This window comes from Anopheles aquasalis, chromosome 3 (assembly GCF_943734665.1).
Source record: "Anopheles aquasalis chromosome 3, idAnoAquaMG_Q_19, whole genome shotgun sequence".
Lineage (NCBI taxonomy): Eukaryota > Metazoa > Arthropoda > Insecta > Diptera > Culicidae > Anopheles > Anopheles aquasalis.
This window is the reverse complement of record NC_064878.1, coordinates 2,932,501-2,957,500: the sequence shown is the minus strand read 5'-3', so window position 1 is coordinate 2,957,500 and position 25,000 is coordinate 2,932,501. Positions and strand designations below refer to the sequence as shown.

The 25,000-nt window shown below is 49.5% G+C and overlaps 2 protein-coding genes across 2 annotated transcripts in view; both read right to left on the bottom strand.

Annotated features, from left to right (window-relative positions):
- Window positions 1–12,284, bottom strand: part of LOC126574328 (protein stum) — a 15,595-nt gene extending 3,311 nt beyond the window's left edge. Inside the window, exons 1-3 of the mRNA XM_050234467.1 lie at window positions 11,671–12,284; window positions 9,172–9,618; window positions 5,525–8,671 (exon numbers count right to left, since the gene is read on the bottom strand). Of these exons, the coding sequence (XP_050090424.1) occupies window positions 5,525–8,671; window positions 9,172–9,618; window positions 11,671–12,284 (4,208 nt within the window). The remainder of the gene's footprint in view (window positions 1–5,524; window positions 8,672–9,171; window positions 9,619–11,670) is intronic.
- A 10,480-nt stretch (window positions 12,285–22,764) lies between these two features.
- Window positions 22,765–25,000, bottom strand: part of LOC126575422 (uncharacterized) — a 2,319-nt gene continuing 83 nt past the window's right edge. Inside the window, exons 1-2 of the mRNA XM_050236111.1 lie at window positions 23,760–25,000; window positions 22,765–23,685 (exon numbers count right to left, since the gene is read on the bottom strand). The exon at window positions 23,760–25,000 is cut by the window's right edge and continues 83 nt beyond it. Of these exons, the coding sequence (XP_050092068.1) occupies window positions 23,355–23,685; window positions 23,760–24,979 (1,551 nt within the window). The 5' untranslated portion in view covers window positions 24,980–25,000 and the 3' untranslated portion in view covers window positions 22,765–23,354. The remainder of the gene's footprint in view (window positions 23,686–23,759) is intronic.

The following is a 25,000-nucleotide window of genomic DNA, read 5'->3' as shown; positions in this document are numbered from 1 at the left end:
AGGACAGTTCATTATAATCATAAATATGAAAAGGATTAGGGTTTTAAAGAGCGTTCCTCAGGGTGGTACATTAGTATTCCATTATTAATTGAGATAGAACACTTTTTGTAAAATTGCAGAACAATTTAGCAGAACATCGTATTGATGATACAAGAAATTCCTTAATTTTAATTCCTTTTAACCTTTTTTCCAGAATTGTAGTAAAATTAAACACTTATTCTAAATTAATTGATGTGTAGAAATCCAAAAACATCAGTTGCTTAGCTGTGTAATGAGCTGTTGTGCCAGATATACTAATGAGCGATGAGCACCGTGTCACCACAACAACCAATTAGCAACACCACCGAGCAGATGATCCTTGGCAGTAAGGTGGTTTCTTATCATGCATGCCCACTCGCAGCACAACAGACACCGCACACCATGAAACATTTTAATATTTCTCCTTCCTCTTGCTATTTGCTCACTGTTCACTTTCTTCCCCCACGACTCGAAGGACCACTCTTAAGCCTTTCGAACGTTCACTTAAGCTTAGCTCACGGAGACGAAGGACCTTCTACCTTGGCTAACGCACCGGTGGAACGCTCTATCGCTTGGCCAGTCCCCGGATTAGTGCTCGGTACGTCGGTCGATCCACAACTGGCGTAAGGGAGCAAAAAATTCCAAACGCAAAGTCCACACCCAACCCCGACCGATTAATCCGCATCCGGGGGACCCACTTCGCGGATTGGAGGAAAGAAGGGAAAGGGGAAGGGAAAGGTGTAGGAGGAACGAACGCGACGACGCTAACCTGTGCCATGTACGAATTAATTCACTCTGGCTATCGTGCAAGGAAATGCTGTAGACGGAGGAGCCACGGCTGACCGCACTGCCCGGTGCTGCTGCTGCTGCTGCTGTTGCGTGGTTCGTCACCATCTCCCTTCTGCCGCCACGTGCCATCGCCATGCCTGGCACAATCCTTCGGTCGTTCGTCGAGGTTCCTCTTCTCACCACTCACTCATACTTCACCCACGGTACTCGCGTCGGCACGGCCGAGCCCCGCAAGTTCGCTGGGATATCTCGTTAGACCGATCTTATTACGCGATTCACGGTTCTTTTGCGGGATATATTTTTATTCGAAAGCCACTGCCAACTACGTAGCGCACACTGTGGTTGGGATCCGAACGGGGGTCCGAAAAACGGGGCCACTGGCCCGGCACGCGATTCACACACGACGGCACAGCGGAACGATAAAGCGGCGAACCTCCTTCAGAAACGACGCCTACTTTGAGGCTGTTGTGGTTAAAATCCAAATTATAGCTTCAGCAAGCGATGAGATGACTGGCACGACGTCGATTGTCGCCGATGCGACGAATTAAGGCGATCCATCAAATCAAGTTAGTGGTAGATAACAGATTGTTTTTATGATCTCGTAACCCTCGTCTTCAAATCAATTTGTAATAGTTTCGTAACAACCGCCTATCACGCCGTCACAACAAACAGTAGCACGTGCAGTATGAACCGATCGCAGCAAGCGTGTGAACCGCTGTAAGGACGAACGGACGAAATGGGGAAAGTCCAACCGATAGCCTGTGGTCTCCAGTGCTTACTGGTCCAACCGCGCTCGCTACATGCACCACTTGCTTGCCTTCTTTGGCCCCATGTGGCCGTCCAAGTCCAGGGCGGCCAGCTGGACCGCCTAATCAATTCAAATTTGGTTGAGAAAATATTTTAACTTCAATTGCCCTCCACTCTTCACTCGTGGAGCTGCCTGACCACAAAGCCTCCCTTACTAGAGGTCCTTGGGTAGCATTGAAGTTGAAGGCTGATTTGACCGGATCGTCAACGTTGGTTATGCAAAGATGTGTTTACTCGGCAACTCTCTCACTCTTTTCTATTTCTATTTGCCTCTTCCTTTCATCTCTTTTCCTCTTTTTCACACCTGATTTAGGTGTCCTTTTCTACGTTGGGGTCCTGCATAAAGAAAACCAATGCTTTCCATCCTGCTTCAACATGTGGAGCCTTGGCAGCTGTAACCCTGACCACCAGAACACTATGGTGCGTTTGGTGGATCAATGTTGAAAGAAATGTTTCTCCATTATTGCAAAAAGAACAGTTTATTGCAAAAAGAACAAAACAAATTATATCCAAAGATTCCTCTCGATTTCGCGGAGCAAATTTTAAAAATATTATTAAAAGAAAATATGAAAAACCAAGCATCCTACAGTGCACACCGACTGATGGAAGGTAAAGCACGCCTTACAGCCTGAGACCCTGGACAAGGTGGACAAGAAATCGATTTGTGACACTTTTCGTTTCATTCCCCGCTCGTTTCCTCCAACCACCGGGGTAACCACAAAAGCCACAGCCTTCGGCTTGACCATCTTCAGGCCGTTGGACAAGGTCTGACCGTACGAGGGACGTGGTCCCTTCTGCCCCACCACGTTGATGGAATGGCGTATTTCCCAATGACTTCCGTAACGGGCCAATCGCTCGAACGGGCTCGAGCCCTAGAGACGGCGTGACTTTGACGAGCGCGCAAAGTGTCCATTACGGAAAAGGACTCGGAATTCGTTTCCAGGTCCGGACTTTACACGCTCGGTCGGGAAATGTAAATCGTCCACTACTCATTCATACGGACGTGATGGGTTTTTTCGCCATAACTTCACTCGCGGTGCGTACAGACAAGATGATTGATGATGGCAAATTATGAAGCGTGGCCTCGAAGGAACAAGAGTGTGTTCTCCAAGGAAAAGGGAGGTGATGGTTTCGATAAGTTTATGTTTGCTAAATGATTATGCGATTTTTGCGGTTCTTGAACATTCGCAAACTGTCGGAGGTTCAAGAAACGATTAATTGGAATGATTGGAACTACTTAAATATATTCCAGCTACTTCAATACTTTTCCCACTGTTCTAACTGCAAATGGTATCCCGGGCCTGTGTGCCACAGAAAAAACAGAAATCCCGCGGCGTCACAATCGCTAACCCCCCCTCTCTAAAACGTAAACATCAAGGCAGCATAATAAACATAAACCAAAAACCGTCCAACAGGAGGCCTCCAGTGCCCGGTGGTGTTCCCAGGCAGTCCCAGGGACACTGCCAAGGAAAGGAAGCGAAGGAAAAAAACAAACAAAAAGTCTCCGAACTTCGCAGCAAATGCAGCAAGCGGCGAGCGAAGAGAAATGGCGCATTCTCTGGAACATTCTCCACCCCAGGGCACATGCGATGGCAGACTTGGGGGGGGGGGGGGGGAATGCAAATGGAATGCAAACTCGAGCCTCCGGAAGGTATTTTGCACACGAGCAGGGGGTTGAATGGGGAGCAAAAGGGAGGCCGAGAAAAAAAGGACAAAACAACTGCAACAAACTTATCGTCACGCTAGCCACCAGCAGGCCTACCACGTGTCTCTGTGGATGTTCGCTATCACCTTCTGCGGAAAGTGGAAACAAAATGGAACCAGAGCGATGTTGAAGAAGCTCCTCCTATGAAGGAATCCTTTGTGTTAACGGGTTAATTGCGTTTGAACACGTGTGACACCGCACGCCTCGGTTATGCACTCGACGTAATAAAGAGCGTACAGGTCACGGTGGCTCATCGGTTAGACAGAAGCGCCCTATCTTCTTCCCATGGTCACTATTAAGCGTCAGAATGCACTGGAGTAGGCCTCCAGATAGCAAGGCGTCGCGTGCATACTACGAGCGCCTTAATAATAAGGACAGAGTGACGGAAATATGCAAATTTGTTAACTACCTCTCTCCAGCACGGAAACACACCCGCTGGAGCTGCATTCACTCGAGCCCCCCACGATTGCAGGCTGTTATTACGTGCGATTGGTTGGTGCAACTGCTCAGAACGGTGGCTCTTTGGCCGGGACGGTGAGCACGCTTGAGCACACTTCCGGCCACCAAGTTCCAAGCGCTGGCCCATAATTGGCCGACGTATAATTCACTTTTAAACGAGTGTATGCCAGTACCACCGACTGCACTGCCACGAGTGCACGTGTTCTTACCATTTGCCCCAAGCCAAGGATTCCGAAGGAGCAACACCCGGCGAGGGGACCCGTCTAATCACAGCCACTTAGCCCCAAAGGTGCTGTGGCAGAAGCGCGTCGTTGGAAGAGAAAGGGTTAGAAGATAATTACCCGGCCCGATTATGAATACAAATGAGAATCGAAAGCGACGTTGAGTAGCATTCACGACATTCGCAATGGACCTAAATTGCAATTAGGGTGATGGAATATACACGCGCCCTAACGGTGACTTGTGACGGATAGGATTGTTTGTGGAGGGAGCGCTTTAAAGCTCGTTAGTTCTGCAATTAATAGGGGAATTTCCAAGTGATGCAACAAGAAATTCGTTTCCATTTCCTTCAGCTTTTACTTAAAATATTGTAAAATTATACTCTGAAAAACCAAGATAACTAGGGCGATGAATTAAACCAAAGATCAAATTGAATCTATCTCGGATAAGCTTCATTTGGTTACGATAAAATTCGCTATCGTTTAAATTTGGCACAAATAACATCTGGGTCAGTAGATTAACAAACGTTCTAGGGCTTTAGGAAAAGAACCACACACACCAAACACAGCATGATGAATACTAATGATACACCCGAACCACGAAAACCCCACCCAAGGCGACACCGTAAAGCCCACGCCACCTCGTCACGGGCAAGCGAGGGGAGCAGGCAGGACCAGTTGCGCGCAAAATCGAATATGTAGGTCACAGACAGGCAGAGAGACCGAAAGCACGATGGAGACTTCAACCACGCGTTGCGTATACAGACAGCAAACCCCTTTTCCGTGACCAACACCCATGGAAACGTGTAATTAACAACCACAAACACATCCACATCCGTCATAAACGCAACTGGTGATGTGACGCGAATGTGGGCGAAGAAAGTGTGTTCTAAGAATAGAATTTTGTGGCGAGAGATGAATCACTTTTCTTTGTTTCCCTCGCGACCACAATTCGTCGTGTTTCCAGTATGCGAGATCATCTTTTGTATCGCGAGCTGGAGTTGAACTCATGTCTTTGATGCCAGATGCTAAGCGGGATTACCAAGTGCGCTACAATCGGTTGGGAATTGGGTGGACGAATGGAGAGTTAGAAGAATACTTTGATGAACGATCGCAAACAAGAGATCACGGCCTAGTGGTATACACATTGGGCAACCTATCCATTTTCAACGAGACTTGAACCAAAGTTCTTTCAAGCGGAACTGGTTGGCAGATGTAAGATCGCTCAATGTGTTTACCAACTAAGCCATGGTCACTAAGGATTCTTATGATCGAGAAGCATAAGATAAGGAGAAACTGCTCAGTGAGTTGAGCAATTATGACTAAGTGCGTAAACATGTAAGCCTTTCTCCACTATCAACTACTAAGCAGAGCCACGAACTGGTTCGACAAACATATGCGCAACGCAGGAATCGAACCGTGGTCCAGTTAACAGTAGCAGAAAGTCTTACGTGTTTACACACTACGCCATTATTGCTTAGACTCACTGGAGAACTGGAACGCTGGCATAGAATGCAGCGGCACTTACTTGTTGCTCCCCGTACCGCTCGGTCCACCCGTTGCTCCACCCATCCGATCACGCATCGATTCGGTGTTGGCACTGGAGACATTGTCCTGCGGTCCCGGACTAGCGCCACGCCTGTGTTCCGCCATCGGTGAGCGCATTCCACCGCCGGGCTCGCCCTGGTACTCGTTCGATACCTTCTCACCCTCCCCGTCACCGGCCACCGTCAGCTCGTGCGTTGCCACTCCCATCGATCCCCCCGCACCATCACTACCCGTTGCCTTTCCACCATGGCCACTCGTTTCCGTATCCGTCGTATCGTCGTGCTCCTGTGATCCTTCCGTCACTTTGGTCATCGTTCCGGTTCCTCCTTCGTTGGCAGCTCCAGCACCGGGACCACCGGTACCAGCACCACCAGCCGTCGGTGGCCGTACGTTCGTGAACGATCGGGCATGTGCGATACTTTTGATCGAAAGCATCGATCCACGGCTCATCAGTCGTCGGAGGGGTTTCGTGCTCGGTGGTTTCTCGTTCATACCGGCCGCCTTCGAACCGACATCACCCGGTTCTGGTCCGGAATCGGTTCCGGCAGCCTGTGCCTCCCCTGCACCAGCCGCCGTCCGAACGGAAGCGGATTGTAGGCGCATCGTGGAAGCGGCGCCCATCTGTCCATCGGCCGCTGGTGCACCGACCGTAGCCGTCGTTGCCGTATCCGGTCGCTGACCGGTCGAGGTAGCGTCCGCTCCACGATCTAGATTCCGTTTGCTGCCACTCTTCAAGCTTAGCAAACTCAACAACGAACCCTTGCTCGTTAGTTTCGGTGTTGGGCGGGCGGATTTAACGCCACCATCCGTCAGCGCACCACCATCAGCACCACCGAGGGAACTGAGAGGACTTTTGCCGAGGTCGAGCCCACTGGAACTCGCTCCATCGCCCCCCGCGTCACCTGCCGTCTGGTGAAGGCTCGATCGTGAATCGGTTCGTTTGTTTAGCAACGAACTCTTTGAGTCACTTTTCTTCCCCTTGCCGCCCATGGCCAGCGATCGGTTGCTGTCGCTTTTCTTCAGTGATCGATCCGAGTCACGCTTCTCGAACGCGGGAGTCCCAGGGCCACCGCTGCTACCATCCGCAGTGCCTTTCCCTTTGCCGGATGCTGACTTTCCGCGCAGATCACCACGGCTGTCACCTTTACTGAGACCACCAGCACCAGCGGCACCGCCAGCTGCTGCTGCCTTCCGTTCGCTGACCAGTGCGCTCGTGTTTTTCGTCGCACGACCACCTGAGGGACCACCGGTCGATCCGGCCATCATTCCGGACGCTTTCTGGTTTTTCTCGTACAGTTTGTTCATTTTCCGTTGCTGTCCGGGGTCGATCGCAATGGCGGAGCTGCTCCGACGGAGTGGTCGTCCGCGACCACCAACCGCGGACTTGGCACGGCTCATCGATCCAGTCACAGCGCCAGTCGCCGTCGAGTTCGATGTTTTCGCTTGCTTTCCGCTCTTTACGCGATCACCGGTTCCCTTCTGTTGCTGCGATTGCTGTTTGCTGCCACTCTTTCCTCTCGTCATACGCGATCCCTCATCGGTGCGATCCCGGCTGGCACTCTTCGTGTCACCGCGCCGTCGACTACCGGGTGTTCCACCGCCAGCCTTGGAAGGACCAACACGGGAAGAGTCGCCACCGGTGGTCTGCTTTCTGCCACGCGCTGTACTTGGGCGCGGTTCTGGGCCTTTACTTTTCGATCGGAAGCTGGCCGCATAGCTGAGGGCACTCTTTAACATTCCACCACCACCACCTCCGGTGCCGCTTTTCCGTTTGCCTTTCTTCCCCCGGTCGTGATCTTCGTACGGATCGTAGTAATCATCGTCATCGTACCGGTTCTCATCACGCCGTTGGCCACTCTTCAGACCCCGGCGTGCGGTCAATGGAGTTGTTTTCTTTTTTACATCCTTCTTTCCCCCCGCCGTCCCTTTCGAGCCCTTGGCCGTGCCTTTGCCTTTCTTTTTCTCTTTCACTCCGTTCCCCTCGGAGTCTTTGCGTACGCCCGATCGAACGATGCCCAGCTTCATGCGCAGAGCTTTCCGTTTCTCACCATCACCACCTTCCGTTTCTTCTTTCTCTTTAAGAATTCCTTTCTGTTGCTGCTGCGCTGGTGGTTGCATTGCTGGAGGTTGCTTTTCCGGTGGTTCCGTCTCTAAACCTCGCCGAGCACTGTCGATGATGGCACGAGCAAGGTTGAAGCGACGCTTTTTCGGTGGTGAACCGGCTGGGGGAGCTGCTGGAGCCACCGCTTCCTCCTTGATGGTCTCCCCAGCCCCCTGTTGCTTGTCTCCCGGTACCGGTGAGCTGGCAGTAGCCTCTTTACTCTTGCTGGCACGCCTCGGTGATAACAGTAACCCACGAATGTTAAACACCGGTGCCCGGAGGGTGCTCTTGTCGTCCTTCTTCCCACGACCAGCGCTACTGGCGCTTCCGTCAGCCTTCAGATCAGCCTGCGAGCTCTCCATCGAACCCTTATCCGGTACCGGGGACAGTGGTGGCGGTCGGCTCGAGAATGGTTTGTAACCGAATAGCTTCAGGTTGCGCAGCTGATGCTCCGGGATCAGCACCATCCGTTGCTGCTGCTCGGTGTCGGTCGTCGTACCGGTGGAAAGCGTTTCGCTCGGTGTTGGTGTTGCCGAACCGCGCCCATCCTCCGACGGTTGCGTGATTGTCACTTTGGCACTGTGCGGCCCTGGCTGGCCACTTGTCGACTTTTTGTGAAGCACCTCCAGTACACCGCGTTGCCGGCGGCCCGGATGTTTCGAGGGGATCGACAGTGATGTTTTCGATTTCGGTGGACGACGACCGGCGGCCGAAGCCAGGGAGAGATCGGAGTGGCTTAACCGACGCCGCCCAGCACCGAGTGGTGCGCTGACAATCGAGGAACCACCACCATCTTCCGGTCCGGATTCGCCGCCGACGTAAGCGTAACCGTAGAAACCGGGATGTACCGGCATGATGCCACCCGTTGCGGAGCTGGCAGAAAGGATGCGGGAAGAGGCGGCCTGATGCTTCTCCCGGTAGGGAGAGTAGCGATTGCCAGCGGCCATATCGAATGAACTCGACTTCGGAAGCACCTCGTTGATGATGGTGAACGCTGTGTTCTTGTGCTGGCGTGCGTCCGATACTCTAAAAATGAGAGAATAGCATCAGAGATTAGATTATTGGATTCAGAATACTACAGAATATAAAATAATTCTTATTTTAGGTGACTTATTATTCGTAGTTAAATGTTAAAACCCAACGCTAGTCCTCAGTTAAATGATTTTATGGATAGCATTCACTTATGCAATGCTTTTTGCCAGAGACTGCTTCGATCTTTCACAAATTTTGAAATTATTAATTTCATTTATGTAATGGAGGCGCATGGTACGGAGGTCAAAAAATGATTTTAATGTCCTTCGTTCTTCAAAAATTTCTTTTCTAAACCACATTTCATTATCATAGAGAGCATCAAAGTTATTCCTGAGTGATTTCATTCCGGAAAACATATAAATAATAACACAAAACGCGATTTTCATTGTCTAACGATGGAGGCGCATGGTAGCTTGTCGGAAAAAAATGAATTTAGATAGAGAAAAGCCAACTAAATACCCCCATTTCACCCTCGTACAACCGATCAAACTCACCTATAGTTGGAGCCCGTGTTGATCTTATCTCTAATGATGGCAGTCGAAGGGTCGGTCCGGCCGTACCGTAACATCCGCTCGTACTCGCTGTTCGTTTCACTATTCGACGTAGAAACGGCGTGCCCTCCCTCATCGTACGGCCCTACACCATGGCCCAGCACGGTGAACGTGGCTCGTTCATCGAACGTACCGGTCCCGGGGCCTCCCGCCATGCCGTAGAGGCTGGAATCGGTGGTGGAGCTACGGCGCAGGGTACGGGCAGCGGCCGCAGCGCGCGGATTCTGGAAGACACCATTCTCGATGCGACGGCTCATGATGCCGCTCGCCAACTGTTGCACATCGGCCACCGTACGACTGTTGGTTGGAATGAGGCTGTGCTGGTACTCGTGCTCGGTGAAATCGATCCAATCGTTCTTTTTTAGCAGATCCAGATCCAGCAGGTTTGATCTGTGTTGGGTGAGAAGGGAATATTATTTATTATTATGTAAATATTAATTAAAACTATATCAAGATGAATGCATAATTGTAGAGCCCTATTTCCGCTTTCCAAAGCTCTCGAATCTGCAAAACAAGCAGCTTTCCATAGAAAAGCTTCTCCCGTGTTTGTTTTCTTCGCAAAAAATCCGCAAAAGCTTCAACATGGTCTGGATGTCACCTGAGGTCTTTACCAGCAGTGTATGGCGTCGTCCTGTTGAGGTTCATTTTGAGACCCTCTCTTGGTCCTTTAAAGGACCTGCTTCGGTGAGTGACATTTGAGGCGTCGTCACTCAGCAACGGGCGACGAGTGAATCGCTTCCAATCCGGTTGTGTACCGGACCAAAAGTAAATAAACATTGACGCCCGTCTCGCGTGGCCAAACGTGTTAGTACATAAGCCCCCTTTTCCGTAAGTTGGTCAGCAATGGGTCATACACATTCGTTGGCCTGTACCGCGTCGTTTAGCACACTTTGCATGTAGATTGTGGGTCGCTTCAATCCACCTGCTCGGTGCGTTTGCACCCCCAGGCAACGGAATGTGCCCGGAGTATGTGTGCCTTACAATTGTGTTGGGCATTGGTGTGTTACCTTGTCGCGAGGATAAGTTCAGGGAGATAATGAATCGAAAGTGTCGCTCGGGAAGGTTTGAATGACCGCCAAAGGGAGACCGAACGTCATGGCTGCAGCAGCGTTTTGTCGGCGTATCTTTCTACACATCGAGCGCGATCAATCTTTCAGATGACGATAACGTCCTGCACAAGAGCAAGGTCTTTACTCAGCTTTATAAAATGTAAACTATTCGCCAGAGATCTAGATCGCGCGCGCTAGAGAGGAATGTTCGAGCGTAAACCCGAAGCGCATCGGCCTCGACTTGGGCCGGACCCCGCAACAGGAATGACATTTTACTAAAATGTCAAACGATCCGCCATACTTCAAGGCATGCTTCGCCACATGCCATCCTGCCAAACTATTTAAAGCACGAAGAACGGATCGAAACGGGGATACTCGGGAGGAGCAATCGAAACCGCAGCGGGAAACGGAGAATCCCAAAACCGGAACGGCCTTGACTACAGTTATAGGATCAAAGCACTTTCTACCTCAAAACCAAAAGAAAAAGAGGTCCCAACCAACTGCCAAAAAGGGTTTGTGCCGGATATAAATAGGTTTTCGGCAGGAGCACCAATAGCGTTCTGTGAGATCATGACACACTCGTCGCTAGAAGCTCGATACGAAAAAAAAACGACCAAAGACGAGCACCGGTCGGGTTCGTCATAAACCTCAGGACATTCCAACGGTCCTAGTCTTCTGTGGCATGCAAAGCGAGTCCTCAGGTGCGGTATTTGTTCGTCATAGTCTGTAAGTGGTGTGGTCTGGGAATTCGCATGATCGGTCTGATGTCAGCAGTTGGCGGACTAACGACCATAAGGTCCCTTCCTCCGGTACCGAATGACGCCATCCATGAGCTCACTTAATGACGTAATGTTATAATTGTTTTCCTGGATCGGTCAACTGGTTTTTCTGGGCCACTTCTTGTCTCATATTGTTTAAAGGTGCCACCCGTTGGAAGCGCACGGAAATGGCTTGTTTCAGCTTGTTAAAATATTTATGGCCTCACCAGTTACGATAAGAACTGTGCGATTACAGGTTGAAACGAGGTTTATGTGTTTGCTTTAAACTTGAGAACATGAATGAGGTTGCAAAAGCTTGATATAGTATAGATACTCGTATAAAAATCTCGGAACGAAGTTGCTTCACGTTTTTCACCATCACGATTAGAGTTCGACTGATAGAGCATTCAAATTTTGTCTGAGTAATCATGGGTAACTACTATTGATGCTACATTTTTAGTTGCTGCAGTGCGATTGATGGTTTGCTAATGAAAAATCGGCATATTTTGTCTCTTTTTTTAATGCATACGTTATATCGTCAAAAATCCTTTTTAAAAAAAGCAGTATAATCAGTTAGGCCTGTTTATGGAATACTCAAAGAAAAGAAGTTGACTAAGAAAATAAGTTGCACTCACCTGTTTCCATTGATATCGGCGGCTAGCCCGGCGGATTGCGTCCTGGCGAAGCTACGGCTTCGCGCCGGCAATGCCCCGTAAACCGAAGCACTCCCACCTGCATCGCCCATCGGGGTCGGATCGGCATGACCAACGGCAGACACGGCACGATGATAACCCCCCGCACCACCTTCAAGCGGTCGGCTGGCGTAGCGATCGAACAGCGCATCCCGTTCCGCTTGCCGTTGCTTCTCCTGCTCGCTGTACAGCTTCGCATGGTACTGTTCGATGTTGTGCTTCAGATTCTGGTACAGATCCTCACCACCGAGCAGATCGGTGTGACGGGTCGCCGGTAGCACCGGATCCCCGAACAGACTCGTGGTCGTGGCAGTGGCCGTGCTGGCTGTGCTGTGTTCGAGCGATCTTTGATTTTCCAACGATGACGATGGTGTGGAGATGGAACCACCGTATCCGTCCAGATGCCGGGCGTGCTGATGATGATGATGATGATGGCCGCGGGCACTACCATCGTAACCATGGAGCTGATAGTTGCGTTGTGCCGTCGAGCCTGCTGCTGCTGCTGCTGTTGCGGATGTTCGAGCCGTACTGCTTCGCTCGTCATGCTGGCTGTACATCGTCGTGGTCGGGGCGACCAGAATCCACGATCAGTGAAGGCCCTGCCGTGAAATGGCGTGCGCTGTAACTCAGCGATTGTAGTGACTAATGGAAGGATTAACCGGAAGCGCACCAGTTGCTGACGAGCCCTGTGGAGGTCCTGCAAGTGGCAGATTGATGAATGGTTCGGTTAGCGCATGCTGATTACAGGTTGATGGGGTTATAATGATGATTATAGATGCTACAGAAGCATCAAGTGCTGAGGAATGGTTTAGTGATGATCCAGCGAACCACCTTTAGGCTTTCGAAGGAACAAGTGACCATTATTGAAGGTTATTTGGCTTATTCAGGGGATTATGATTGCCATTTGGCGCCATTTTACGGAACCAACAGCATCGCAGTGATCCTGTCGATCCCAGTAAGCACTGTTTTTACTTAAAAAGAACGACACTCAAGTCACGCACCTCAAAAATAGGAAATAAACGATGGAAAAGCTGCTCTCGAATAATTCTAAATCATAAAGCAATCAATTGTACGAGTATGCTCTGAACATTATGCAGCAATTTGACATACTTCACTGATTTAACGGCTACACTTTTGGCGCCTGCCAACAGGAAACTCCTGATCCCGGCCCAAATTGGCGTTAAGGTTTACGAGGTGTTACCGCCAATCACTGGCCACAGGCTGGCCACACTCGGTGGCACAAATAAATCATCAAAACATCAAGAATCGATGTACGTTTTATGCAAATTATTCCAAGAAATTATGTCGCCAAACGCGAACGCCACCAGCTTCAAACCGGGCAGATCAACTCGAGCAACGATCGTGAGCGAACCAGAGGACGTTGACGAGATGGCATGGAATGAAATGTGGGCATGGAATGAAAAATTCGTACCAACCACCTGGGCAACGCACACAACTCAACACGGGGGCACTTTTTGGGTTCACTCTTCATCATCGTTCACCTCGTGACCTGGTCGCGCTCTAGGGGCCCCTCGGGGACCGGACTTTTGAGGCAACAGAAACGGTTAACTAGAGTGGCGCATTCCGCACAGGGCAGCAGGGGAGGGCACCGGAGCGCGGAGGAGCGGAGCGAAAAGTTTCACTTTCACCCGGACCCGGGGTTTGTTTTGCTAGCGACGGAAAAAAAGGGAAATTGAGTTTGTCACGCAATTCACGAAAAGCGCGATAAAACCAACGCCAACACCTTATGAAAAGGGGGAGAGAATTATCTTTCTCCTGCCATTGGTCCTGGTCAACCGGTCGGCCGGCCGGCCAGCCAGCCAGCCAGTCAGCCAGTCGCTCTACTTGAGGTTATGTTGCGTGAAATCGTTGCCGGCAATTGTTTGCCTACGAGGCGGTGGCATAAAATCAAAACTATGGCCCGCACCATAAAAGTGGTGCGATAAGCGCAGTCTTCAGTGGCTATTTCGAGGCGGCGGAAGATCCTGCGCTTTCCGCGAAAATTGCTGCAATCGACCTGGTAGAGGTTAAGTGGATCGAATGATATAATTGCGGCAATTAATGTAGCACTTTTGATGACAAAGGGTGCAATGATTTCTGTCACGAGAAGTGCTTGCAATCGCTTTGTGTTAACAAAAAGGGAGTATAGAAATTTACATTCAAACTAGATGTTATCATCCTTTTTGTTTATCTCAGTACATGCTACAAGTGGTTAAGATGTGCTATCTTAAGGATTAGTAGTTGATCAATAAGATAACCATTTACATGATTTAATGGTCGCATTGTAACTCAGTAGCGCTCTCTAGAAATTCCTTTTTTAATAATAAAGCAACATGGCAGTTTATGTTAATAAAGATTTCTTCACAATTAATTTCAACGAGATAATAATTTTCAATTTAAAAAAGACAAAAATTCACATAGCAATAAGGACAGCAGACCAATCTCTAAAAGAAAATCACTTTCGTGACTGCTGCCTTATCTTGATGCGTATGCAATTGTCACGAACACCAGTTACAGGGGCCATAAAAATCTCGTAGACAAAACGTTCCATTTTTATGATGCTTCCTCCATTTCACCATAAAACCAGTCGGCGTGTGTTGATTTGGTTATGCTGAATTCACATCAGAAGAAGAAAGTTGACTATTTAGTCCTTCCTTTCTGCGACCTTGAGTGGTGCTAATTTTGGATAAAAAAGGAAGCGGGAAAGTTGGTGAGAGAGAAGGGCAACCAATCGAGCTCTATTTCCAAAATGTATCCAAAGATTTCCTCATTGACGCAGCCCAGGGCACCGATTCCACTGGCCACTGATGACGCTCGCAGGTCCACGCAAGCAACACCCACCGAGCGTAACCGGTAAGTGGCCGGCATCCGCTAAATCATAATCACTAGCATTGGACTTATTTTTAGTTGAAATAACACCTTTGCGCTCCATCCAACACCGTGCTCCCCCCGTGGCACGGCAAGTGGGCTTAGGGTGGCGATTCCTTGACCAAAAGCCTACCAAGCGTCCCTGCCATCGAGGATTCATTCATAAATCGGTCGATGCCTGACCGGACCGGACTGAACCGTCAAGGAAATGGAACCTCCCAAGGATGGAGGCCCACTCACCGTGCGGGGTCCGATTAGCAGCGGCGTCGAGTTTTGTGATTAAATTACGAGGAAATAACAGGTCAACCGGTTGCCAACTTTACCACTCGCTCAATTTACGGTAAGCGATCCGTCTTTTCTCTCTGTGCGGGATTATTTTTGGCAAACTGGTGACTGATATGGCACCAGTTTCCAACTAGTTAAAGTCGTCTTGATGTTGCGAATACACAAGGATCGACTATCCATCATTCTAGTGCTGAAAGCTGCCAACTGTACCCGTCGACAGCTCATCAAATCAGCAGACATTACTAGCATGAAAGCAGTAGAACACATTTTAAGGACCGGCAACTCATTAGCTACACGATGCATGTTGAAGAGTGGTTGAATATTTGGCCAGTAAGAAGCAGTTCTTTCGCCACAGCCACAGAGTCCTTTAGCATCCTATGTAGGTCGTTCTGGCGACAAACTTTCCTCCACATACTACATGCGCTTCATGCTGAGCTCTGCATTACTGAGGGTTCCAAACGATCCGCCAGACCGCGAGGCTTCACTCCGCTCCACCATAAACCACGCTCTTGCCGTGCTTGCCAATCGCTTTTCGCGGTGTGAACCAACGGAGAAACCGGGGCAGTATGCTGGAAAGTCCAACCGCTCCTACCGTGGCCAGCCAAATTATGACCGGCACAAGGAACGCGACAAGCGAAAATCACACAACCACAAACGGTACCACATCCGCCCGCCCATGAGAGGTGGTCCGATAGATGGGCCAAAGGATGGACGCTTGATTCAAGAGGTCCTAGGGAGAGCGGTCCTCCCGATGACGCTATACCCACTTTGCTACAATAAATTCACAAATACACTAAACCTCCCTCCGGGAGTCGTTCACCAACACACGGAAGGCGCGGTGTGACCACTGACCAGCTTAGTGGGGTCAACAAAAAGCAAACAAAAATTAAATGACCCAAGCACAGGAGCACGAAGGGCCACCACCACCACCACGCCACTGGTACCGCGGACTTTATTGGCCGAGCTTGTCTCACCAACACACCCACACCCACATGGGCGGGTTATGGAGTGTCCGTTTCTCAGGTTAACGAACTGCAACGTCCAGCACCACGACTAGCCTGGATTGGCCCGGACAGTGGCCAGTGTGGGCCATATATCGATCGACCGGTACACCGGGGAACTTTTTCGAGTGACCTCGTTTCGTGTCAAGCCATCGGCCATTTATGGTGCCTTGGAAGCCGCAAAGCCAGCCAGTAGACGCAGCGGTTCAAAGTATTGCCTTGGACCCTAAGACGGTGTCGCTGTTCAAGGATCTGCAACTGACGCGCAAGATTCTTGCGAGAAACTGAGGATTCCTATACCGACGAGCTGCATCTTTATTATTGCTTCGTATCTAAAGTGCACGCATAAAAACGGACTGTCAAGCGTTTGACTAGTTGATCTACATTTCTAATCTGTTTAAAGGCGAAACCGAAACGATTGTGGTTGGTGTAGGATTTAACCTAGTTTCGGTTTGTTTCACTGGTTCGTGTCTCAAGCCACAGCGCCACTTGTTCCACCTGATGATGACCGAACTAATGAGTCCAGCTCGAAATCCGGCATGGCGATTAGCATCTCGAGCAGGTCCCATATCACGCGCTGCTAGCAAGCCGTACCGGCTCCACCGGGTGGATGGCGTCAGCGGGTGGATCCATTTTAATTGAGAACCGCCAAGGCGCGGTTGTGGGTCACATGACTCAAAAAAAAAAAGAGAAAACCGATGGCCCGTCTTTTCCTTGCGGTATGAACTTTTCTATGTTTCGAGGCTCGACTGAGAGGAGCTCGTACGATTGAAATGGCGGCTCGCATGCCTGCCAAAGCTGTCTTGTTGCGTACCGTTTAGTGGAATCAATCACAAGTGCCGCACGTACACGCAGGAATTAAAACAAGCGTTCACGCGAAAAGCCGTTCTCAAGGGAAATGACAGGACGGAACTGTACCCGGCCTTCGTGCTTAGAGGCGCGCGTGCCATTTGTTTGATGGGAGGCCAAGTTTGATGCAGCTGGGAACTCCTACACCTCCTTTTGTGCTGGCATGAAATTTTATGATTGGTTTATTGTGAATTTTATAGAATTCCGTCAACTATTCAAAAGGAACAGTCAAGCGCGATTATGAAAATCATCTACTAGAGGATTAGAATTAAGACAATTTAGTTGTAAAGACAGTTAATACTTCTACGGCAATACTTTTAGCATAAAAATTAAGGTAATACTATGATTGAGTGTCAAAATCAAGCCCCGAATCCTATGCAAATTTGATAATCAACCAAGAAACCGAACTGAAGGATGCACTGACAGCCAGCAAGCAGAATCAATGCCTACCCTTTTGATGCCTCAAAAAACACAAACTAACCAGAGAGCAACACTGCACCTCTGCAAAGCAACCCGAAACTCGAAGCAACCGCTTCGCAACAGTGAAAGTTCCATTCGCAGGACTTTTGTGGGGATAGAAAATGTAAAATTAGGTGAATACCCTCTCGGTTGAGGTGGCTGGCAAACTTCAATAAACAACAAAAACCCAAACACAACCAGTGAGTGCATTCGTAAGTCGAAGCTGTCAGCAAAAGGACAGCCTCGCGCGGGGATGTGGGGGGGGAGAGTTAGTGGGAATTGGCCGAGTCGCACAAGTAATCGAATGCCACTACACTATACTAGCGGGTCGTGGCCGGGTTTGTTGAACAATTCAATCGACTAACGTGTGTGCACTGCAGCATTACCATGCCATGCGATGTGCCATTCCTGTAGTGAGGAGGAGGGGCGGTGTGCTGCGTATACCGGAATGCCCCCCGGTAGGGTGCAGTCCGCTGTAAACAGGACCGAGCGCGACATGAGCCGTGGAGGTGTACTTACACGATTCATCAGCAAATTGTCGCCCTCGTCGTCGTCGTCATCCTCTTCGCCTTCGTCATGATGAGACCACATTTGGTCATGTTGCTGGAGAATGGTTCCACTTAGTTTGAATTCTTAATCCTCCGAAAATCCTCTTTGGTTACGAACTTATGACCTTACGAAACCTTCCACACGGACCACACCAGCACATAAGTTGGTTTTAATTTTTCAATTTTCTATGTTGGTTCCACCGAATGATTGATTGCTTCCGCCACCACCCACCGGGGGGGGCTGATTTTGCTGATTTGCCAGAAAAGGTTGCCTCTCTTGGCTCTGGCTCTGGCTCTTGTTCACTAATTTGCATCGAACTGCCCAACTACACGGTACACGGAACTAATGTGCCTTTCTGCTTGCTGCGAACGGGAGTATTTCTAATTTGCACAGCACCAGCACCTCTCAGGCCAGCAGCACAGGTAGGATCAACACAACATCAACACGACACTATTGCCACTGCTGCTGCTCTTCCTGCTGCTGTCCGAGACACGAACAGCACTCGCTGGCCATTAGATTCTGCCAGCGCAGCGGACACACCCCGCAGGACGCCACGGGAGTCGGACCGGATATGAACACATCATTTTTCACCAGCTGCACACACAGGTGCACACAGACACATATTTTACATTTCACTTTCACGTCCTCTTCCGTGACCGTACCGAGGTGGTTGGCTGCACCTGCTCCGCGAACCTTTGCTTTCTGCGCTATCGAAAAGCCATCAATCGTCACGATGGCGGATGGCGATGATCGACGACGACGACGACGACGAGCGGATCGAATTCCATTAAAGCTAATGAGGAAAGATGGAAGGCGGAAGGAAGGTGGAAGATGATGGGTTAGGAACCGAGTGCACGGTGGGCCATTATTCGCCACAATCCAAGGTAAAAGCGCGCCTTGCCCTTCCTTAATCACCGTGCACGTTTCACTAACGAAATGGAAGCAAAGTGTACTGTGATCCTGTTATTTTAAAGTCGCTTGCAAAGTAAATCCCAGCAGCCCAGTGTGTTTCTGGAGGTAGTAGGCTCGTGTGACTCAAGGCAGGAAATGGAAACGATTTTTTGGAATGAACACCATGACACGTCACTTACTCCAAGAGGCATCTACTTCACGCGAGCACTTTGTTTTCCACACAGGCACTTCTAACGACGATAATATTCTGCTTCTCCAGTCCAGTTTCCGGTTTCCTGCCGCCACTAGTCGAAGTCGGAGTGACGATGAGTCTCGCCGGAAACAGACACTGTTCGGGGAGAACACCTCGAGGGGATCTCGTGCGTCACGTCGACGAGCGGCGACCACCACTTCCGAGGAATTCAAAAACTGGACTGTGGCCACATGCGATACACATTCCGTGTGGGGGGCCAGTGTGTACCGTACTCAGACTACGGGTTCGTTCGGTTGTTCTAATGATTTTTATGCTGGGCCACGCGCGCTCTCACATATACTCGTCCGCTAGGACCTCCCTCTAGTTCGTGCCATACACATACACGAACACGCGCGGACTCTGCTCAGCGTCCGGAAGGTGTTTATTTTGCGTCGGACCGGCACTACATAGCCGGCAGGTTGGCTGAGTAGCAGCAGCGCAGGGCCATCTTCAAAGTAGTACACACGGCAACGTTCGGTAGTAGGCGAATGGAAGAGAAAGAGGGCATTGCATTCTTTCCTTCTCGCACTCTCGGTTGCTCGGTGGCTAACGTAGTTCGCAACGAAGCGATGCTTACTGCGATTCGTTCGATGAAGATCAAGCTCAAGGACCGGTGGCTCAGCTAAGTGCCGTCCCCCAGGTTCAAGGAATCCGTAAATTAATGCAAGAGAACTATTTTTTCTGTTTTAGAAAATGATTTCTCACAAATCTACATTCTGTTTTCGGTGATTTAACAAAATTAGAGTTTCGTAAATCTACTCATCAGAAACATTCAGATCCTTTGTCATGCCTAAACCGGCTTAATATAGAGTATTTTTTAAACAATGATGTAAAACTTGATTTTTGGGGTAGAATCCTTAAATGCGTTATTTTTGGATGAAGTTTTTAATCAATCGTCTCCAAAATACAACCGAATATACTTGAAAAGATGTAGTTTACTAGGGGATTTGCAAAAACATGTATAGGTAGATAGTTTTCTGCAAACAAATCGTCAAAAACGAGGCGTTTTTGGTTCGAATCAAAAGACTTGGCTGGCGACGAACCCGGTTTGATCATAGTGTGATCACTTTTTCTACTTGAAATGCTACCAAAAATTGAATAATAAGAATTCAAAGAAAAACTAGACGGGGCTAGCTGTGTAATCTTATAATCTATCGAAAGAATATCGATTTGCATATTTCAGATGATCCATCACGCAGCACCGCCATGGGCACCGGAAAAAGTACTTTTTTCGAAAACACGGCTTCCTAAATTTGGATGCCATGGATGATTTTTTTAATGAATCTTCCCCAAAATAAAACCAAATGTTCTTGAAAAGTTGTAGCTCAATAAGGCATTTACTTGAAAAAAATAAATTAAATGGTTTCATCATAAAAAATCGCCAAAAAGTGATCCCTTTTAGGATCCGAATTAACCGTAGCCTCCCTTTAACACACATCATCAAACAGGTTGCCTGTTCCTGCGACCCCCTGATAAACGACCCCTGATGGATCTGGGTCAGATGTATGCCTCAGAATCAGATTTATATTCGGACGGACTTGGGTGTGAAATTCGGAATGATTAGATTCTTTTACCGGCTCGAATTGAGTGTTGTGCGGTACAAGACCCTGCCCCTTCCTTTGCAGCACGTTCCTAGGTTAGTCGTTTTCCGGCTCGCGTCACAGTCACGGATTTCTCGGCTACCTCGGCAGTCCCTTGGCGCATGAAAGTGTTACGCGAAAGTTCATTAAAACGCTTTACCAAATTTCATCGCGCCTCGGTTCGGTTGGTACCGGGGGAAGCATAAATAGAGAGTGAATGAAAAAAAAAATCCTCAAATCATCTCCCTGCCACGACCTACTAACCGTTGGCCGGGCAGGATTCGATTTTTTTTTCGGGGAGTTATTGTGTGTAATAATTGCCATTTCTTGCTTTACGGCATCTTTTCACCACCGGTGGAGTAACGCCAAGGGTTCGATGGACATTAAAGTAGGAGCAAGGAGCAATGTGGGCCATATAAGCTCCCTACGGTGTGGTGTTTCACGCCGCGCTTTCGGAACGGAATTTCAATTTGCACCGGAATACAAGCCACACGCCGAACGTGCTCTCAATTTGTGTTTTTTTTCCCTCCAAACTATTTGTTAACCAGCCCCACGGCTCGACCTGAATTGATTTCGAGTTCTATGGCAAGCTTACCGTAACATTAAACATTTAACATTTAACGAAAAACGGAACAAATCCTGATTTCGCGAAGTAGGCGGAGAGCGCCACCGTTGCCTAGCAACGCGCACTCTTACCATCGGGTTCCCCTGGAATAAAGAAAAAGTATTGTCCACGTCCACAAAGAAAATAATCCGAGATTTCTTTTCAATTAATTGTCACATGTTTGCTTTATTGAATAAATAAAAAAAACGATCAAGCACACCAAACAATCATTAGTTAACAAATTCCTGAGAAACAACCATAGCACTCAGAGATCTTTCGATAGCGACCGACGCTTCCTTCAACGTACTTTGTAGATACTCGGGAGACGAATACTGGGCCACCAAAGAATCTAAATCAACGTCCTCCTTTATGAAGCTTGTGTCTAGTGTTCCGTAGGAGAGTATCTCGGATTTCAAATGGTTGTACTGGTCCTCGGTGAAAAATGGAATCTCCAGTGCTTCCATCATGCGACGCATTTCTCTGTACCCCAGGCCGGGCGATTGCATAATCGCTTTCACAATTCTGATGTTTAATGGATTGGGGTGATCGTACTCTTCCGACGCACAGTGCACCGTTGTGCCGCACCGGTTACACTTCAGCTCAAAAACCGAGCGGATCCCCGACAGGTACTCGCACGATGGCCGGTACAACCCCGGACAGCGCTTTCGATGGTAAAACTGCTGAAAGGTGGCCCAACCGAGGAAATGGTCGATCTGCACGATGCGATTGCCCTCGAACTTGGCGCATTCGTGCTCCGTCTGCTGGAATCTGTGTACCAGCTCAAGCTGCTTCTGATGGTGAATCTCTGCGGCAATGTACCGGTTCCTATCGGGCGTCAGCATTCCTGGAGCCAATGAATAGCGCCGCATGGGAATACCATTCGTTGGTGTTGTGTTCCGCGTCGCAGCAGGCTGTGCGGGCTGCTGAGCAACCGCGGGCGGTCGCGGACGCGGTGCATTCTTTACGTTGTTCCGCGGTAACGGCGCTACTGGAGGTCCCATAACCGCCTTCAACGGAGTGCAACTGTTAAGTCCTGTCGTTACAGGAGCGGCGGTCTCCGCCGGTTTGGTCACTTTTTGCTGTTTGGCGGGTGGACGTTTCTTTGTCGACTGCGTTGGCGGCCGTCGTTTTGGCGGTGGTGGCGGCGTTGGAGTTGCGATAGTGTTGCGCCGTGGTGGACACTTTTTGCTTTGCCACCAGGATGAGTTCGGTGGCTTATCGTCCAACACTGCGTCCTCCCCGTAGCACAAGTTACTCCGTGTCCGCATTTTTCCGACTTTGCACCTTCACACCTTTGCTCTCCTGCAGCTAAACGAAGACTGCGCCTCCTGCGCCGGTCCGCCTTAGCGACGCGCGCACTCCGTTACCATGGCAACGGCGCTGGTCAGAGCCTGCTGAGAGGAAACACGGACGGGCGTTCGTTCGGATTTTTTGATTTTTTTTTATTAATTGTTGATGTTAATTTTTTAAAAAGTTTTTAATTAATAATTAAATTAAATGATTTCTGTTAATATTTAATTTGAATTGAGAATCGTATTGGAATTCGAACCAAGAAGCCAGAATGGAGCAGAAGCTATTCGTTAGCGTGTAATCTGCCGGAGCAAATCATCATTACGCAGCGAGCCACGAGTTGCGAAAATTGTAGTCTTTCATGAGCTTCATAAGAAAATTACGTTTGATACATTTCCGGTATTTTTATTGTTATATAGAATTTTTTTGCTTATCATCCTAGGGTCGCGTCCTACTTTGTTGCTGCACATCTAATTCGTTTGACGCTTTTCCACTCACATCACGATACGCTCCGATCATCATCAATCACGAATAGGTAAAAGACGCTACGCTTACACATAGGGCCGTTGCGCCTTACATGTCTAAAGTATAAGCTCGCGAATGTAATCTCGTTGAACTCGTATCGCTGGCTCTCTTTATTCGCGCAAAAGCATTCCAGCTCTCTACTATCTCTTCGCAGTCTCTATTGCCCGCCCTTGCCGGTCGAGATGACTTACTTGCTAGACGATTAAGTGATTTTTGGCTGATATACTAGGGTAAAAGAACGGGGCCGTGTAATTGTCCCGCCTCGTATTGGCACATTGTTTTGGTATAGCTTCCGATGGCAACGACGACGACGGACGGTCGCTCGTCTGACCGAGGAACTTACAGGACTTAATTCAAAGAAACAAATATTAAAACTGACAACTGGCACCAACTGGCGCGTCCGGTCATTAGTTGTGCTGTTCATCAATCGAAAGCCAGCGATCGAACCACTCGACGGAACGTTCCTCCAGCGGTCAGTGTTGCTGCTGCTGCTGTTGCTGTTGCTGATCACGATTGAATGATGGTAACCTAGCGATCCCTCCGCTCCCAAGCATCCCAGACGGTTCCAGCATCATTGTAGAGCGTACGCCACCCGGTGGTACCGGACCTGTGCCTATCGTTGGTGGCCCATTTAGCCCGTGTGTGCTGATGCTGGTACTGTTGACGTTGCTGTGTTGGCCAGTGTTGACCGGATGAGAGGTAACTGCACTTCCGTAAACTGCTCCTCCTCCTCCACCACCACCACTTCCTCCTCCCCCGGCACCAAGTATCGCACAATTCATGTTACTGCTGTGTCCATTGGGCCTGCAAAGGGAAAAGGTAAGACAATCCGATATAGTAACCCGATTCTCTCCGCATAGTTGCACCGCGTGACTTACATGAGCTGAACGTGCGAAACGTTCTTCAAATGTGCATTAACGGCCAGCGCTACGGAATCGTTCACCGAGAGCTGTAGATTCTCTTCAATTTTTTTCATCTTTTTGTTGAGATACACCTTCAGCACTTCGTAGTGGTATTTGCAGCTACCGTGCCGCTTGCGCTTCGACTGAACCGACGCTTGCTCTAGCTCCTCGACGGCCCGCTGCAGTGCGGATTGGTCCTCGAGCGAAGAGCCCAGCTGGGCACGTACCGATTGAAACTCGTCACGTGTCACGAACGGTACCTCGAGCAGATCCATGAACTGGAGCATCTCGTCGTAGTCCTTGCCCAGCTGTATCGTACCCTTGACCAACCGGTTCACCAGCTTGTTGTGGTGAATGTAGTTCTCCGAGGAGCGTGTAATGATCGCCGAGCAGCGGCTACACTTCATCGCGAACGTCGAGTAACAGCCACTGATGTACTCCTGGTACGGTTTAAGCAATCCGCCCGGGCAGTGCTTCGAGTGCATAAACTGGGAGAAGGCTGCCCACTGCAGGAAATGGTCAATTTCGATGATGCGGTAACCCTTGAACTTTGGTATCTCGTCCGGATCCATGCCATTCTGTGCAAGTGTCTGCTGGACGGGATTCTGTACGGGAGTCGTAGATGCCGTGGCCATGGTGTTCATTGTGCTTGTGCTTCCACTGGCGGAGACTGAGGAGGCCATGCTGCTGCTAGTCTGCATGCCGGTGTTGCTAGACGACGGAACCGTGACTGCTGGAGGTTGAGCAGCATCCAGCAGAGATGCGGACCGTTTTGAGATGCGTGGCGTTTTGCTGCGATTCACGGAGCTTCCCCTGGCGGCAGACGGCACTACGCTGGGGGAACTGGAAGGGCCAAAGGAGTTGCTTGTAAGTGGAGACGTGATACTGTTGCTGCTACCGGCGATTGAAGAAGGTGTAAACGATCCGGCCGGTTTCTTCGGATCAGCTGCCTCTCCCAGAGTTGTCGTTGGTTTGGTGGCCGATGATGTGCCTGGGGTTTGCGCTTGTGGCGACGATGATATTGGCAGTAGACCGGTGGATTGGTTGCCGGTCGTTCCGGGCCCTACACTAGTTTTCAGAATATTGGCGATGTCCGATGCCAGTGTCCCGATTGCCAGTTGATCCTCGGCCGCCCGTTCCTGCTGCAGCTGTGCCTGCAGCGTGGACTCGTGCACGGATTTCCTTCGGGTCATCATTTTGCTCGTATGCTCGGGCCT